The sequence below is a fragment of the Scardinius erythrophthalmus genome, assembly GCF_964197995.2.
Source record: "Scardinius erythrophthalmus genome assembly, chromosome: 9".
In the NCBI taxonomy this organism is placed as follows: Eukaryota; Metazoa; Chordata; class Actinopteri; order Cypriniformes; family Leuciscidae; genus Scardinius; species Scardinius erythrophthalmus.
Genome location: NC_138229.1, coordinates 5,847,636 through 5,866,171, shown reverse-complemented (window position 1 = coordinate 5,866,171; position 18,536 = coordinate 5,847,636). Strand labels below are relative to the sequence as shown.

Sequence of the window (18,536 nt, the reverse complement as noted above, 5' to 3'; positions counted from 1 at the left end):
TTATAAAAACCCTCTAAACTGCCTGTCATGTTTTCCAGAGGTCGAACAAGCACTTATGGAGAAACAGATAAATAACACTGAATTCTGATAACAATAAAGAACATTTACAATGAGATACAAAAGTGCTGCATTAACTTTGATGAATGATTCAGAAATGCCATTGGCTGATGACCATGCTACAATATATTATTGTCCTGAAGATGCTGAAAACAAAATGTTAAATACAATCAAATGTCATTATCGGAAACATAATTGTGCATTTTGTACACATTCCGTTTTGTGCCATTGGAGTATTTGGTGCGTTCGTGTTTGCTGAACACACATCAAATGCATTTGTTAACAGACCAGTATTGCAATGAGAAAAATGCAGCAGTTGTTGTTGTTTTTTTAATATTCCTGTCATGTGTGCATGGGATGAATTTGATCTTACAGAGTCCTTGTGCTGTACTTGCTCACATACAAAATAATTACAGAACAGACATGCCAGTCAGTGCGCAGACTTGCCAAGTGTCCATTTCACGTCGGCTACTGAAAAAACTCTTGCCCTTTACGCATCCCTCAGGGTCTCCACGTCAGAGAACGAGGCTAAATGAACCACTCCTTCTTGCTCTCGTCGATGGTCTCTGTGAAGGCGGGGTCGTTGACGATGATGGCGGCGTCGGCGCAGTCGGCAGACTCCGCCCCCTTGGCCTCGTTTGTGTGGTAGGAGCCCTTGTGACGGAACATGTGACGCACAAGAAACACCAGCGTGCAGAGGATGGTGAAAATCACCACTGCGATGATGCCTACGTGAGACACAATGATATTAAAACCATGATTGTTATGAGAAATTGTTGTCAGAATCAATTTAGAAATATTGTACAGCAATGATAAGATGTCAAAGCCTATGAAAGCCTAAGTACTTCGTTGGTTGATGGGTTGTGTCATCTTCACAGGCTGTTACTATTCAACAAACAATACAATAAATACAAACATTTTATAATATCCAACTTGTAAAAAAATATTAAATTTTGTATATACTATTCTATAAAACTCTATAAAGAACTCTACTCTTGTTTTTCTGGCACCGTCTTACAAAATAAGGGCCAGATTTACTAAACAGGGCAAATTAGCATGAGAGCGCAATCCCAAAAAAACGCAGATGGGAGTGGAAAGTTAAGCGCGTGATCTACTGACGACGCTCAAATTAAAGAACACAGATGCAACTGGATAATTTCCATAATGACCAACAATCTACCAATTAGCATTTGGTTTAAGACGGGCTTTTTTGGGGCGGTAATTAATGGTGCAAATACCAGTAAATTGACTAGCGCAAACCTTAGTAAATCACCTTGCATGATTCATTTAAATATTCTCCTCCCATAAATTTAGTGTCTGAAAGGGAAACTCCTACAAATGCATATGCAATAAGGTCAGCCGCAAAAATAACCCTGTTCACGCCTTATCAGTGCTAATTTTTCACTGCGTGTCTTTAGTAAATCCTGACAGTGGTTTTTAACCTCAACAGAGGGTTTGCGCTGGAGCGAGCTGTAAGTAAATCTTTTTAAATCTAAGTCTTTCAAAGTTTAGCCTGATAAAAAAAAATTATCATGAGATTAACAATTAGACAGACCAAAAGCATGTTTTAGAGACAGGTTTCTCGCTCACACAAATATGTTCTAAGAATGTTTTGCAAATGTTTCTATTAAGTTATGAAAACATTATTATTGAATGTTCTCTAAAAAGTTCACAATGTCCAGTGTTTTAAATATTCTATAAGCATTTTTCTATTAATTATGCGAACATTAATAGAACATTCCATTTTGCAAACATTCTGGGATTGTTACTTTTGAAAGTTCTCTGAACATTCTAAACATTTAAAAATGTTAGATGAACATTTAAAAAAAAAACTTAATGAAAGGTGTAGATCATGTTTTTGAGCTAATGTTTTGAGAGCATTATTAAAGACCAGATAACGTTGAACAAACACTCATGGAAGAATGTGTGTTCATAATCATAACTTTGAAAGAACCTCAGCAGAATGTTAGGAAAGTTCTGAGAACACTCCTCTAAGCTGGGTTAGTGCTGATAACACACATCACAAGTGCTCTGTATTGTTGTGCACACTTAAATGTAAGCATATTAAAAGCGTGTGACAGTATAATACTACAACAGTATATTATTTTACCTCCAATTATTGCAGAGTCTCTGTTGACACCATCACGGCTAACTTGCTCCTCGTTGAATGGAGACTGCGCACCGGCTTGAAAGAAAGAGAACAACTTTCGTGAAAAGAGCACAGTTTTCTGACTCTAAACATTTACAATCCCCTTCAAATAATTTGTTGGCATACATGAAGTACAGGCGGTCAGTGTGTTAATCTGGTGGGCAGATGAGTGAATCTTTGAGTGTTTTCTCCCTGGTGTTGGCAGGAGAGCGGATCTGAGACGAACCGTCTGCTCTTTTCATCTGCCGTCTCCACAGGCTCCAAACTACATGTTCCACAAATATCCATGAAAGCTCAAGCTATCCTCAATGTCATGAGTGCAAGCGTACACACACAAAAATAGTATGCTCGGTCTAAAAGTAATTATTACTTTAAAAATACAAGATTGCTCCTGGCCTCTCTCACCATTGCAATCTCAATTTATTTACTGTAATGACAAAAACTGTGAATTCATATTGCCATGCATTTGAGGTTTAGCTGTGCATAATGAGGTATAAAATGGTAAATAAATCAAATAAAATAGTGCGAACTGAATACAAAATATTTGCATAATTAAAATAAAATTAGGATTAAAAAAACATGTAGTTATCTTATATTTAAATAGTTAAATTATAACTCTTTTACAAATATTTATATTATTTTATATATATATATTTTTTTTACAATTACAGGTATAAACTGATTAAATTAAATTATGTTTTAGTATATATTATTTTAATGTAATAATAATAATAATAATTATTTATTATAATGTATTTATTATAGTCATTTATTTTATCATTTCTTTAATTTTAACCAGGGGTACTAATAATAAAAACAAAGAAACTAATAATATATCTAAGAACTAACTATAGCTAATACATTTGGGATGTAAGTCCGATTATACACAAATATCAAAACTATGAACTCAAGATGAAAAATACAAACGCTTTTTTTATACTCAATTTCATGCATCCAAACACTCTCAGGCAAACAAACACATTTGTTTTTCTATCATGGAGGACACTTTATTATCTTTATACTGAGCTGATGATACTTCCTATTCCCTAACCTTACACATAAAATTAAATCACAAATCCTAAGATGCTTGTCAACATAAGAGACAGTGTGAGTGATTTCAGGTTTTAATATCACTGGCAGCAAATTCAATGGAGGCGCACACACACACACACACACACACACACACACACACACACACACACACACACACTTCAATGCAGTAATCCTCTCCACAGGGAAGAGATCACAGTTTTCCTCCAGGCAACCAGGGAAAGATCTCTCCATAACAGAGGCATTCTACAGAATTATATAAAAATTATTTTCCTCCTCAAGAGTAAAAAATTATGTGGAACTTCTTTCCTCTCAAATATATCTCAAATATAACTCCCCTGCCATTACAGTGTTTCATTGTAATGTCAAAAAGATGTAGGAGCAACATTTTTTTTTTTTTAAATCATCCTTTGGTTACCTGAATCTGGGTGCCAGGGGTCAAAGGCTGACGACATGGGCGGCACTGTGAGAGGAGACGCACCGCAGTTGGACTCCACCAGGACTCCCTGTATGGAGGCTGTGGAGGGCAGGACGGTCCTCAGGGCGGCCTTCAGCGGGGCGATGCGGTTGAACTGCACTCTGGAGAGACAGCCCACGAACCCTGGGGTGTTATAGCGCTCTATCAACACCGGATCAATCTGACCCGTTTCTGGAAGACAAAGCCAACAGCAGCTGGATGAAACATCTCTGTGTGAGTGTTAAAGCAATAATAAAGGTGATAGGATGGGTGTCAAAAACACATTTTTGAGCATCATTACTCCAGTCTTCAGTGTCACATGATCCTTCAGAAATCATTCTAAAATGCTGATTGGCTGCTCAAGAAACATTACTGATTATTATCCATGTTGTGCTGCTTAATGTTTTTGTGGAAACTGTGATACATTTTCTTTAGGATGAATAGAAAGGTCAAAAGAACAACATGTATTTGAAATAGAAAGCTTTCGTAACAATATAAATATCTATACTGTCACTTCTGATCAATCTATTGCATCCTTGCTGAATAAAAGTAATCTTACGTATGTTTGAGCAGGATTGTCAGAATATTGTGTCAAATAGTGTAATTTGCAGCAATAATCAAATTGCTGCTGTCAATGTTTCATAAAAGCAATGCAAGGTTAACAATGTCCCATTAAAAGTCCCATTAAATCATTGTAATATAACTAATGCAATATATCATGGCTTATAGCTTTTTTCGATCACACTTTATTTTACAGTGTCCTTGTTACATGTTACATGTACTTACCATAGTAATAATAGTAAATTATGCATAATTACATGCAACTTACCCTCAACCAAATCCTAATCCTACCCTAACCCTATAGTAAGTACATGTAGTTATTGCTCAGTACTTAAATGTATCATTATACTGTAACAATGACATCTTAAAATAAAGTGTAACCAGTTTTTTCTTTATATCTACAAAACTAGACAAGACTGAGACAATACATGACACCAGAAACCAACATTTTTTTTTTTTTTTTTTTACAAATGTAAATGTGATCAAGTTGATGCATTTTTATATATGTGAAGAGAGAAAAGCTGTTCTGTCCTTTATTATCCTCAGCTTTTCTTCCAATATACTGTATTACTACAAATCACAACCCAACATCCAGCTACTGAAAAAAAGAGAGTCTTCATCTCAATGCAGAGAAAACAATGTTATTACAATGCAGACAAAAAAAAAAAAAATACATATATATGCTAATATCTCAAATATAACGCATCGAATCAGCATGGTACCTGATTGTGATCACAGATGTTGAACTGCGTCGTCTTGTTCCCAGCATGTAGCAGATCTTGCGACTTTAAGCTAAACACCTGATTTCTTCTTTGTGTTCGTCTCTTTCTCAATCTGCCTATGCGTAAACCTGACTAGCAAATCCTAGATTTCCTTCTGTTTAATCTGAAGGCGTCAAATAGATTTTAAGCAATATTCCTGAGCTGTAGATGTAGACCCATCACACTCAGCTGCTCTCTCTCTGTGTGTGTGTAATGCAGTTCAGAGACTTCCAGCTCATTTCTGTTAAAAAAGGTCTGCAGGAAAACCTGGAGACTGGATTTAGATCAGGATTCACAGACAGAGTCCAGTAAAAGGAAAAGCAGAAGACTGAGACATGCATTCATAGACTCTGTGGGTTATGACATTGATTTACGTTATGAGACTTCAGCCATGTTATTTTGAAATCAAATTCCTAATCAAAAATATAAAATCCTAAATGAATGAATGAATGAACTTGTCAATATAGACAGAAAAAGTAGATCTCTTTAAAATGCCATTTCTAGAGTAATACCACTGTATTTAATAATGTTTAATATATTTAATTTCATTTTATGGACCAGTGTTGAAGAATACCAGAATCTTTGCTGAATTTGTTTGAGTTGCAGAGTTGTCCTTCAAATTTTACATTGTGGGTTGAGGACAATTCAATTAAAACTTATTTTCTTCAAAAAAGAGACAATTAATGCTTGCAATAAATGCATTTTAAAGGAATAGTTCCCCCAAAAATGAAAATGATCCCATAATTTACTCACCCTCAAGCCATTCTAGGAGTATGACTTTCTGCTTTCAGTCAAACACAATCAGTTATATTAAATAATACCCTGGCTCTTCCCACCTTTGTAAATTCTCGTTCATCAATTCTCACCTGAGCTTACAAGTCAGAACACACTTAAATTCACACTTAAAAACCACAAATAACTCTGAAAATAATGCTTACCAAAAACTTTTCCAAGGAAAATCGTCTTCACAAGGTTAAATTCTGTATCTGAGGCTTCAGGAAGAGTGTAGTCTACTGTGGGATAATGGTCCACCTTCAACACATATCAAGACTCATTAATCCAGTGAATTGCAACAGTCATTATTATCTAATAACACAGCAGATTCTTCATCTAGTGTCTCTCCTGAGAGTGATACAGTACCTGCAGTTGAACGAGCCTGTCCTGTCGGCTGATGTTGACGTTGTGAGGCTGGCCGTTAGCCATGTTACGATGATTCAGGCTGATCGAGAACGGCTCCCTCAATCCCCCCAGGTTATAGCGGATCTGTAGAGTACCTGAGGGAAAAAACACAAACAATGTTAAGTGCTTTTAAGCAGGGTTATTATCGTTAACTAAAAATAATTATTAAAATAAACAAACACAACTTATTTTATTACCAAGGTAACATTTTTCATTTTTGTTTCATTAATCCTGGGTATTCATAAACTGACGTTTCAAACTAGACATACCTAAACCCTGGGTTAACATCCTTTTTTGCATATTTGTGGAGCTGTGACAGATTGGATAAGAGCATTGTGCATCCTCATATTATTTGTTGCAGACTAAGTTTTTTTCTGAATGAACTTTTCAGGCTACAAAAGTAAGAATAAAACTCTTCTTCACTCCAAATACTGTGTTTTCCATCGGCATTTGACAGTTTTCCCCTCAATTGCTGAAATAATTTTTTTTTAATTAATTTATATACAATGTTTGGTGTTTCTGTGACCATCCAAAGAACACAAATATGAGGCATGCCGCATGCTATTGGTTGTCTGTTGCTAAACATCCAGGTGTAAAATTCTAACATTGCATCGTTTCACATTGTAAATGGTTGATGCGGGGTTAAAGGATTAGTTCACTTCAGAATTAAAATTTCCTGATAATTTACCCACCACCATGTCATCCAAGGTTACCAAGTGTGAAATGTTATTTTTCCCAGGGTTAAAAGCATGGTATAGAAGGATGAAAAACCAGGGTTAACTCCATGTGAAAAGCGTTAAATCTGAGCTCTAAACATGCGAACAGTCTCACCATTTTGCCGCAGCACCACGGCCAGGTAGTCCTGCGTCTTGGAGCTAATGTAGATGAGGACGGCGGGCGTGTGGGACGTACTGAAACTAAAGCTCAGCTCCTCACGGGTCAGATTACCCACAGTGCTTAGGACACCAGACTCGCCCTCTTTAACTGCAGGAGAAGAGCTGCTCTCTGACATGAGGTCGTACCGCACCAGCGTCCCACTCTCAAAGTACCCACCAACATCTAGAATGGAGGCAGGCGACAATAAGAACAAAGCAAAACTGAGCCAAATTGGCTTGTAGTCCATGTCTGTTAGCTTTGATGTCTAATGTACTCCTTAAAGATGAGATTTGTGGGTTTAAATATTTAGTCGCTCATTATGTTACAGCCAAAACAATGCTGAATTATCTATCTACTAAAATAATGGCCCATACCATCATTGCAGAAAGGCCCGTCGAAGGCGGTCAGACTGCAGTCGCACGAGTATCCGTTGTATTTCTCGATACATTTCCCTCCATTCTGGCAATGCATTCTAAAGCTGCTGCAGTGACCCGAGCATCCAGGCTTCACCCCCGGTGTGACCTTTGCCCTCCCCTCAAGGTCAAGCGTCACCCCGTTGACCTTTAGGGAACGAATGCAACCCAGAATACCTCTCTGCCCCCCTGAGGCTCCTAAAGAGTAACGGCAACACAGATATAATGAGATATTAGCCATAATAATAAAAACAAACAAATAAACAAACAAACAAAAATATTGTAACACTTTTATAATTTTTTTCTTTCTGGAGTATTTTTTTTAATAAATTCCATGCTTAAGACATTATACGCTATTAAGAGAACAAAAACATCTCTTTAAAATTCATTAATATATATATGTATAATATATATATATATAATATATATATGTGTGTGCGTGTGTGTGTGTGTGTGTGTGTGTGTGTATATGTATGTATGTATGTATGTATGTATATATATATATATATTTATTATTATTATTTATGCTTGCAACTAATATTTTACATTTAAAAGAGTACAAAGATTTCATGATTTCTCATTAATAAGTGCACTTAAAATAAATATTAACTATGACTTTTTGAATTGTTATAATGAGATATTGGGGAGACAAATTTACTTTAATTATTATTATTTTGTTAATTTATTTATAATTTATGTTTATTACCTTATCTAGAGCCAAACTGACTTATTATTAATATATCAGTGTTTTTTATTTTCATGTTTTAGTAGTTTCTTGAGTATCAGTTTCTAAATGTTTATTTCTATTTCCCCAGAAAACTTTAAGATTTTTTTTGTACACTTTTTATTGTACATTTTCAAGTACAAAATTCTACTTGTGTGTACAAAATGTTTAAATAGAAAAGTTTGCGTTATGTTTCACAACTTATAAAATATTATCATCATTGTAATTAGGATCATCTGCTGGAGATCAACCCTGGAAATCCAGAGTTCTTGCGAGAGCACAAGTTGAATTTGCTCAGCGAGTTACTCTAGTGTTGAATAATGATGCTCATTAAATATGCTCTTGTATCTGAGCTGCACCAATCACATGGGGTTATCTGATATGGGCGGGCCAGAGGCGAGCTAAACAGATGACGACACGTTGAAGTCATTAGTAAACATTGCAAGATGGCTATGGATGAACATCAGTTGTTTGAAACAGCTTTGGCCGCTACAATGAACGAGTTAGACTTGACTTTTTATCTAAAAGAGGAACAGAAGACTGCGTTTCCTTTGCTAGAAGGGCGTTTTTGCTGTATTGCCGACCGGATACGGCAAGAGTCTAATCTACCAGTTAGCTCCGCTGGTAGCTAAGCGTATGGGGCTTGTTGTGATTGGTCGTAGTGCTATCCAATTGCGTGCAGTGAGATTTTCAAATGCATGCTTGGTGCCGCCCCTCGAGCTGGCTGATTTTCATTAGTCGATGCCAGACCATTAATCTTTCAGATTTAGGTTTGGATTTCCAGGTTACTGGAGATCTTACCTACAAACAGCTGACTGAAGAGCTGTAGGCGTGTGTGGCCCTGATGTGGGGCTGACCGCACCTCCCTGTGCAGCTTGTCCAATCGCAGAACAGCCTCTTTAATATTCCGCTCCGCCTCCACCCTGTGCCACTGGTCATCATTGAGGGGTGTAGATGAGCGTACGATTAACTCCACAGGCCCGTTGCCCACATCGAATGAGAACGACACCACAGTAGCAGCTGTGGAAAACAGTGTTGTTCTCGTTAGCTAAGCTAAAACTATTCAAAATGGTTTTTGGTAATTGAAATAAAGCTGAAAAAAAATAAAAATGACTAAAATATAACTGATTTTTTTTTTACAACAAAATAGAAATAATAAACTAATAACAATGAAAAAAAAGCTCAACAAAATTACTGAAACTCAAAATCAAATTAAAATGGAAACTGAAAATATAAAAATAAAAGATAATTCAAAATTTGAATAAATACTATAAAAGTATAGTATCTCACTTTCTCTGAAGGGAAGAACACAGTGATTTACAACAACCCTACTCAAGACGAGGTGCTAAAAATATGTGGTCCTCTACATGCGAGCTTACATTTGAGTTCCAACCGAATGAAGTCTGGATTTCCCAGGTTTTCCAGAAAGACACCATGTGAGGCTGAAGTCTTAAAATAGAAGGAAATGTCTGCGCTGGTCTCGGCTTTGAAGGTGGGAAAATGAAGATAAGATGCAGGTGTGTTGAATGACGCTGCGTTCCAGTAGTGACCTATAAAAGAAACACACCGACAACTCAGTAGATATCTTGGTTTTGTTTTTGGGGTTTACTAGAAAAGATTTTCATGCTTGAATGTTCAAAAAACATATACAAAGTTCTGTCACGAAACTCTAAATGGCTCAGGCTGATAGGTCCTTAACTCAGCCTGCTTGCAGCCTTCTCTGTCTATAGGGCACAGCTGATTGGTTCCTGCTGTATCAGTAGCCAATGAGCTTGCTTGGTCAACCTTTCAAATATGGTTAGCATTTGCCTTAGTGCAGTTAACATATTTTGATAATTTGATTTCATCAATTTTAAAGGTACTTTGATAATTAGTTTTGTGGATAGGCCTGTGTTTGTTTCTGTGATCAGACCAAGAACGGATGTCGATCCAAGAACATGTCCTACTTGGCTAAACTATGTTGCATGTTGTAGTTACTACATTTGAGAGCATGACTGCACTTACGATCTCCTTGGCAGCGGAGCGGCCCGACAGTGAGTTTGGCTTCGGATCCAGAGCGGTGTATGTCGCCAACCACTACCTGACTGACGGGCAGATGGTCCTTGTACATCAACACACCAGCGTCCTCTTTCCTGGAGAAACAAACACAGGCAGAGGAAGAATTATGGACCACAAGGGGGCAACATAGCATTGTACAATGCAGCAGACATGGGATATGTTCAATCTGGGATTTTGTAGAGTACTGCATACTGCATAGTACAAAGTACTGCATTAAAAATATATTACTTAATAATGACTTAGTTAACTTTAGTTTAATTCAGCCAATGGCATTCTTTTATTCGACACATAAATATGGATATTTTGCATTTTTTTGCCCAAATTTCCTTTTAATTAACTGATTCAAGGAGGAGATATTAAAAACAGTTGTTGTTTATGAAAGGTGAAGTTGAGCGGATTGCATTGGAGATGCAGTATCTATCATGCATATAGAAAATTTGCACACTGTGCACAATATACACTACAGTTCAAAGGTTTGAGTTCAGTTAGATTTGTTTTTGAAAGAAATATGTTTGAAAGAATATGTTTATTCAGCAAGGATGCATTCAATTGATCAAAAGTGAAAGTAAAGACGTTTATATTGTTATAAAAGATTTCTATTTCAAATAAATGCTGTTCTTTTGAACTTTCTATTCAGCAAAGAATCATGAAAAAATGCATCACGGTTTCCAGATAAAACGTAAGCAGCACAACTGTTTTCAATAATAAGAAGAAATGTTTCTTGAGCAGCAAATTATGATATTAGAATGATTTCTGAAGGATCATGTGACACTGAAGACTGGAGTAATGATGCTGAAAATTCAGCTTTGATCACAGGAATAAAGAGCATTTAGCAATATATAAAAAAATTATATTTTAAATTGTAATAATATCTCACAATATTTACAGTTTTATCAAATAAATGCAGCCTTGATGAGCATAAGAGAAAACATTAAAACATCTTTTAACTTTTGAACCACAGAGTGCAATGTTGCATATTGCAAAAATACTATTTTGCAAACTATATACTATTACAAATGGTAGTATGCAATTCCAAACAAACTCTGGATGATCAGACCATTACATTTAACAGTAAGAGGCCACCAGGTTTGTATACAGCAGGCTTTTCTTTATGTCTTCTGAATGCCATTTAATCGTGTAAGTCCTACAAGTTTCCTTAAAGGGGTGGTATAATCCCCTTTTCACAAGATGTAAAATAAGTCCTTGATGTCCCCAGAGTGTGTATGTGAAGTTTTAGCTCAAAATACCCCACAGACATTCTTATATAGGCTGTTAAAATTGTAACTTTTTGAGGGTGAGCAAAAACGCAACCGTTTTGTGTCTGTTCCTTTAAATGCAAATGAGCTGCTGCTCCCGGCACAGGGGGCGGAGCTTCAACAGCTTGCACTCACAGACATGCACTGAAAATTTCTAAAACTTTTAGCCTTTTATGTTCAAACCGGATTCAGACAAAGATGGAGAGACTCAAGAAGAAGTGACAACATCTAGAATGCAACAGGACGTTTCTGAATGGTTAGTTGATGAATTTATGTAGCTTAGGTGTAGTTATCTTCTAGTCATTGATTAGCATATTTTGTCTTGATAATCTATAAATCCTGTTCCTGGGGGCGGGGTTTATGTAAATTTTAGGGTTAGTGATGTCACTAACCCTGGAAGAACGTCGTGTAGTTCCTACCAGCCGTTTGTTGTAGTCCTTAAAAAGTAATTTCTTTAAAGGTGCCATATGTCATGTCTGGCAAAAAAAAATCAAGTCATACTCCACATTCCATACCAGATGGGGGCAGTATACCTCCAGAAAGTGAATTGGTCTATGCTCCGCCCCTACCTTCTTAGCTGCACATATACAAGTTAAAATAGGGACAACATCTATTTAGAGTGTTACGCTGCCCGCCTGAAGCTAATTTAACAGCATATATCAAGTTTGATTTTCATTAGCAATACCACTTCTAGCTAAGTTATCATTAGTCACCAAAAAACATTCGGTCTCATTACACCTTGCAATGTTTTCCGTTACGTTTCGTGCGTCCAGGGTGTGTAAAGCAGAAGCAGCCTGGCCAGCGGCGGAGTATGCGCGATCCGTGAGTGCTGAAGACGTTCTGCACGGCTTTGATGGGTGCGCAGGAGGACACAAATGGGCGGCGACAGCTTCTTCCAGTGGCGGGAGCTTTTTCCTCAGCGCCGTCAACAGATAGAGCGTTACTAAAACTGTATACACCGCCGCCGACTTGAGCTGCAAAGAAGCTCTGGCCGCCCTGTCAAGGACGCTTGTCAAAAAGTACGGGGAAACTTGACCGCTCTGAATATAGTGAGTGAGTGCGCGCGCGCGCGGCCGGGGCTCGCTCTCTCTCTCTGCTAGTTCTTAGAGGCAGAAGAGCGCGTGCGCGCTTAAAATGTCATATTTTGGTATGATCGTTCACCCGCCAGTGTGGCGGATAGCTTTTTGAGATTTTATTTGTGCTTCAGAGCGCGGTTTTTTCCCTGCAGCGGGTGGTGGTAGGGGTCTCTTGCCAAGGGCTTCAGCCATCCTTCCGCTCTCTTCCCTGAACTGAAATGTAGTAGTGGGCTGTACTTTCCACATCAGGTTCAAGTACGCCCACAAGCCGTGCGAGTTATTCGTGTATTGCATGTTTGGCTGGTGGTTATGTTGCCCGTATACCGCCTCCCATGGCCGAAACTGGTATTACGACACCTGTCGGGCCGTGGCTAGTAATGCTAATGCTAATTAAGGTTGATATCTCTGCAGCACTATAACTTGACATTTTTTAATGACATCATCGCCCTTATTTCTTCTCATTCTTTTGATGTGTGTAGCTCATTTTTGGGATATTTTTACCTCAATTGTTACATATGGCACCTTTAAAAGCAAATATCTAACTTTGCTTTGAACTTTGAGCATTGTAACTTTGCAGATGTTGTTTATGCTCAAACAGCAACATTACACAATAGATACAGTTAAAAAAGTGAAATCATAATCAACCACCCCTTTAACCAAAACAAGAATAGACTAAGATCTCACCATTGTCTCAGATCCGCATCACAGTTGCAGTAGTATCTGGGATCTGTGCAGTTGCGTTCAATGCCACAGGCACATTTCTGCACGCCAGGTCCTGAGCCGCCCCAGTAGAGGTGCTTCTCGTTCCCCCTGCCGACCCACCACGTGGACGGAGAACCGTCTGAAACACAGGGAAAATTAATGCCTCAAACTTTGAGCAGTTCAACTTTCCTCTTGGGGTTGTTAGTTTTTACCACATCCATTTACCTGGCGTGTTGAGCAGGTGTGATCTGTAGCACATGTACGCCACATTCTGCTCACAGAGCTCAGCACTGCTGGTCACGGCGTTCATCTGAACCACAAAAACATGAGCAGGTCTGAGAGTCAGCATCTGTTGTTCAGATATAACAGCGTTTATTGTTCAATTCACACTGTTTTAAGCATCACCTGTTCAACGGACATGCTGTAATTGAGTGTGAGCACAGTCTTGTCTTCGGGTCCTGAACCCGCTGCCACAGAACTCTGAGCTGGAAGGTCATTCACAATGGTTGTCCACACCTTGTCTTCTGAAATACACACATACACAGGTGTACCACTCAGTGAGTATTCAAGTATTGATTTTTTTCTGTTTTGTTAGAAATAAATGGATGTATTTGTTGTTAAGAGAGTAACATATTTTATAATGTTAGTTAAGGCTTCTTGCACCAAAAACAGTCATAATTTAGTAATTTAGTAATTCAGTCATAATTTAGTCATTTTTGGTACCAAAGGTCACATGATGTGTAAATGTGGGTGATTATGTGTTCATTTATTCACTGTTATGACAATGAATATAATTAACACATGATATGAATATTTTAACTGAACTTAAGATGTGCGTGCTTCACGTGATCCTGCTGATATTATATAAATTTACTGTATAAAATGTACAAATATAAAGTGTATATATAATACATTATACTATTGGGCTGTTGAATGCTTGAATCTGACTGGTTGACCAACATTCTAAGGTGTGCAATTATTTTCAGGGAAACGCATGGCTAAAGTAGTTCCAGACAGGTCTTGACCGCATTACTTCCATATCACTTTGCCAAATGAGAGCAGAAGAACTAAAACCCACAGCGACACTGACCAGCAAATAAATGTAGTAAACAATAGGATAAAAATGACAAATTATTTGTGTTTTTCCCCACAAAATAAAATTTTATTATGTACGGAAAGCACATACTCTCTTTCTCCAGCTCAAACACACACACATAAAGTACGGACACACACTTGCACAGAAATGTGTTGTCAGCACTGCTCTGAGGATTTTATCAGTAAAATAGTTTAGCAGCTTAAAAGCTACATGACATCTCTCAGTAGCGAGGTAATAACGGCTGTATAATATACGAAGGGCCGTTGAATTATTATTTATTAGAAAATAATGCACACCCGAGGTATAATGGCAACTCCGCTTCGGAGTAACCATAACTCTTTGAGTCATTATTTTCTAAGAATTTAACAGCCTTACTTATTATATTATTATACATTATAATATGTGTATGTGTGTATATATACTATATGCATGTACTAAAATATATATGTATGTATTTAAATGTATCTATTTTTAAATGTATTTTATACACACTTTTAATTTTTAATTGTATCAATATCAATATACTATATCAATATTTTTTTCCAACACAATTTAGACTATGCTTACCCCTGTATTTAGTGTTGTTCACCTGTGATAAGATCTTCCGAGACAGATAGGATTTTTGATTATTGTTTATCACATGACCCTTTTAGATGCTGTTTGTCAGGGAGAGCCTAATCCAGTTAACTAGACAGACAAACTGAAATGCTAGTCTAGCCACCTGTTAGCTTGTTAACATCAGTGAATTTCATATAAGTTTGGTGGTTCTAACCCATCATATTGCAGGTGACTCTGAATGGCTGAAGGGGTCCGCTGCCGTCTGGATCGATCCAGTATGTGTCTGAGCTTCGGCCCAAGTGTTTGTACTCCTCACATGACTGCTCGTACACAGCTGCAGAAACACACAGCGTAAGCATCAAAACAGCCACCACTGCAAAAAAAATCTACAATGCTTCATTTCTGAGAACCAGTCAGCTAAATAAATACAAAATAAAATAAATATACCAGCAGCTGGATAATTGATAAAATGGATAATTCCAAAGCAAAAATGTCTATTCTCTAAAGGTTCTTTGCATGCACTTTAAGGTTCAATAAAGGAGTTAATATATGGTTCTTTGGAGATGATAAAAGATCATTATGATGATTCATTACAGGTTCTTCAGATCAGTTTATTAGTTTATGTGTTCTTTAGGACACCAGTACACTGATGGTTTTCTAAAGAACAAAAGAAGTTCTTTGTGGAGCTCAAAATGGTCTCCTTCGCCACCAGATGCTGCTTTTATAACATTTTATAGCATTGTTTGAGTCTATTTGGGCCTGTTGTACAACATAGCAGCGGTTTGTAATAAACAATGTCAAAATAAGCTCAAATAAAAGTGGGCAATATGATTTGAGATGGCTTACAGTTGTGGCAGGTGGCACCAGAGTATCCAGTGCCTTCACATGCACATTTAAACGTGTTTCCAGTTTGAGAGCACTTTCCTCCATGTTCACAGTGGTTTGGCACACACCTGGAGAGAAAGAGACAGCGAGAGAGAGAGAGATTAAAGATACTTTAAAGTTCCTTGTAGCTCTATAAAGCCTCATTTTTACAGTCCTTAAGTCCTGTCTGCTAAAGATCCTGATCCTGCATGTTAACATTCGACCTGATCAAATGGGGGCAGGACACGTGACAGAGCTTTGAGGAACTCCTGCTGAAGTGAATTAGATGTGGCTTACGTAACTTTCTCAAAGAGGCTTCACAGCTCTGAAAGTCCTCATGAATCTAATAAAGCAATCAGTGGTACGGCTCGAGAAACGTCTTTTTGAGAGACTGAACAAAAAAACAAAACAATCAAAATACAGCAGCGGCTTTAATCAGAACATTGCGATCAAAGGCAAACATCTGTTCTACAATTGTTTGCAGAGTCATCTCTGAGAGTGCAGTGCAGCGGCTCCATGAATGAATATGGACGGGTACTGGGGGATTGACTTTCTCGCAAAAGGGACGTGATATTACCATTTGAAAAGCAAAGCTGAAATGCGAGTGCATTTTGACTTTTACAAAGCAGAATATGCATAAATCTGTAAAATAGTTTGAGTGGTTATGCAAATTTACATCGGGTCTCTCCATCAGTGCATGTCTATACTGAAAATCAATTACCTGTCTATGATGGCACACATATCCAGACTGACGTTCTCAAAGCTACCCAGCATGCCTTGCTCCACAGATTGCAAGTCGACCAACTGTTCGTCGACATGTATGAGCTGCATGCAGCCCTGAAAGGAGCGCTGTGATGGAGAAAGGTCAGTCCGCGGGAAGTATCCTGCACATGGCAAACAAGGAAATTAAAACCTGTAATCTCAGACGTGCAGTCATGCAAAGCAGATCAAGTGTGCCCAATAAGATGCTGACAATACATTATTATAACATTTGACGTACAAAAAAGCTAGGTGTTTCCTACGATTACCTCCGAAAAAATAATCTCCACCAGTCCTGATCTGAATGGGGAGGGCAGCTCTCACTGTGGACATCTCGTCTCCATTAATGGTCAACATGGCAATGCTCTCCAGTGCCAGGAAGTGAACGTTGTGCCATTGTCCATCATTAAGACCAGAACCTGCACAGTCAAATTACCTCCATGAGCAAAAGTCAGACTCTTAAAATCATACTTTAGTTTTTTGTGTATTTGTGTTTTTTTTTGTCCATGTTTCACTGGTCAATACACTGTTGGGTTAGATGTTGATATGTGATAAATAACGTGTTTTAAATGGCTGCTAGGCTGTTGCTACAGGGATACTAAGAAGTTCTGATTGTTCTGGGTGGTTGCCAAGGTGTTGCTATGCAGATGCTAAGGTGTTTTAAAGGCTGCTATGGTGTTGCTACAGATATACAAGAGGTTCTGAGTGTTTTTAGAGTGTTGCTATAGTGTTTTGAATGGTTGTTATAATGCTACTATGCAGTTTCTAGGGTGTTCTGGGTGATTGCCAAGGTGTTGCTATGCAGATGCTAAGGTGTTTTAAAGGCTTCTATGGTGTTGCTACAGATATACAAGAGGTTCTGAGTGTTTTTAGAGTGTTGCTATAGTGTTTTGAATGGTTGATATCATGCTACTATGCAGTTTCTAGGGTGTTCTAGGTGGTTGCCAAGGTGTTGCTATGCAGATGCTAAGGTGTTTTAAATAGCTGATGTGGTGTTGCTACTGGAATGCTAGAGATTCTGAGTGTTTAAGTGTGTTGCTATGGTGTTTTGATCGGTTGCTTTAATGCTGCTATGCAATTTCTAGGGTTCTTTGGGTGGTTGCCAAGGTGTTGCTATGTGGATGCTAAGATGTTCTAAATGCCTGCTAAGGTGTTGCTACAGGGATGTTGAGGTGTTCTTAGTGTTTTAAATGCGTTGTTATATGTTGCTATGGTGTTATGGATGGTTTGCCAGAGTGTTGCTATAGGGATGCCAAGGAAATAAAATACCAGTGGAAGCTGAAACTAAAGAAAGTCTAGAGATTGAGAGAGCTCTCAGTGTGCGTTTTCAGTTGTAATGTTACCTGAGGATATGTCCACACGTGTATTCTTGCCCAGCGCGACGTACATGTGAACAGTAACTTTACCCTCCACCAGGCTGACCTCCACCCCTCCAGGCATGAGTGGAGTAAAGAACAGCAGACCGCTGGGATTCCATGTCCGAAACTGAAGTCTGACCGACACTGTGTCTGCGTCAGTCCGACCCGGAAGCTGCAAGGAGCTGGTGGAGTTAAAGAAGGCAGGGAACGTGCGTGATTCCGTGCAAGAGAACGTCAGGTTATGCTGGAATGGGAACAGCACACATAAAAATGAACATTTCTAATGACAGTGGAAATTAAGGGGTTTAACACACAGCACTGCAGGAATGATCACAAACTTTACAGCAGAATTTCAGAGGACAGATTCATTTGGTCAAAGTAAGAGGGAGGTTTATTTAGGAAACCTGGATAGTTCACATCAGGACCATACTGGAAAATCCAGCTAAAACCTATTTAAGGTGGTAGCTGGTTTTGTGATGTTTCTAGCTAGTCCACACTGGTCTACATGGTGGAAATACCAGCCAGTGGGCCTGGTTGGTCAAGTCAAGCTGTTTAAAGCGTAACTCTTGCCAAAATTGAACC

At 38.1% G+C, this 18,536-nt stretch overlaps 1 protein-coding gene across 1 annotated transcript in view; it reads right to left on the bottom strand.

Annotated features, from left to right (window-relative positions):
- Nucleotides 1-585: 585 nt before the first annotated feature.
- cntnap2b (contactin associated protein 2b) overlaps nucleotides 586-18,536 on the bottom strand; it is a gene marked incomplete at both ends in the record, with an annotated part of 40,733 nt that continues 22,782 nt past the window's right edge. The window contains 18 exons of the mRNA XM_081373435.1: nucleotides 586-785; nucleotides 2,168-2,242; nucleotides 3,675-3,905; nucleotides 5,974-6,067; nucleotides 6,176-6,309; nucleotides 7,046-7,273; nucleotides 7,465-7,701; nucleotides 9,029-9,247; nucleotides 9,607-9,777; nucleotides 10,232-10,359; nucleotides 13,302-13,458; nucleotides 13,545-13,629; nucleotides 13,725-13,843; nucleotides 15,188-15,307; nucleotides 15,820-15,926; nucleotides 16,559-16,721; nucleotides 16,866-17,015; nucleotides 17,940-18,198. Of these exons, the coding sequence (XP_081229561.1) occupies nucleotides 586-785; nucleotides 2,168-2,242; nucleotides 3,675-3,905; nucleotides 5,974-6,067; nucleotides 6,176-6,309; nucleotides 7,046-7,273; nucleotides 7,465-7,701; nucleotides 9,029-9,247; nucleotides 9,607-9,777; nucleotides 10,232-10,359; nucleotides 13,302-13,458; nucleotides 13,545-13,629; nucleotides 13,725-13,843; nucleotides 15,188-15,307; nucleotides 15,820-15,926; nucleotides 16,559-16,721; nucleotides 16,866-17,015; nucleotides 17,940-18,198 (2,877 nt within the window). The remainder of the gene's footprint in view (nucleotides 786-2,167; nucleotides 2,243-3,674; nucleotides 3,906-5,973; nucleotides 6,068-6,175; nucleotides 6,310-7,045; nucleotides 7,274-7,464; nucleotides 7,702-9,028; nucleotides 9,248-9,606; nucleotides 9,778-10,231; nucleotides 10,360-13,301; nucleotides 13,459-13,544; nucleotides 13,630-13,724; nucleotides 13,844-15,187; nucleotides 15,308-15,819; nucleotides 15,927-16,558; nucleotides 16,722-16,865; nucleotides 17,016-17,939; nucleotides 18,199-18,536) is intronic.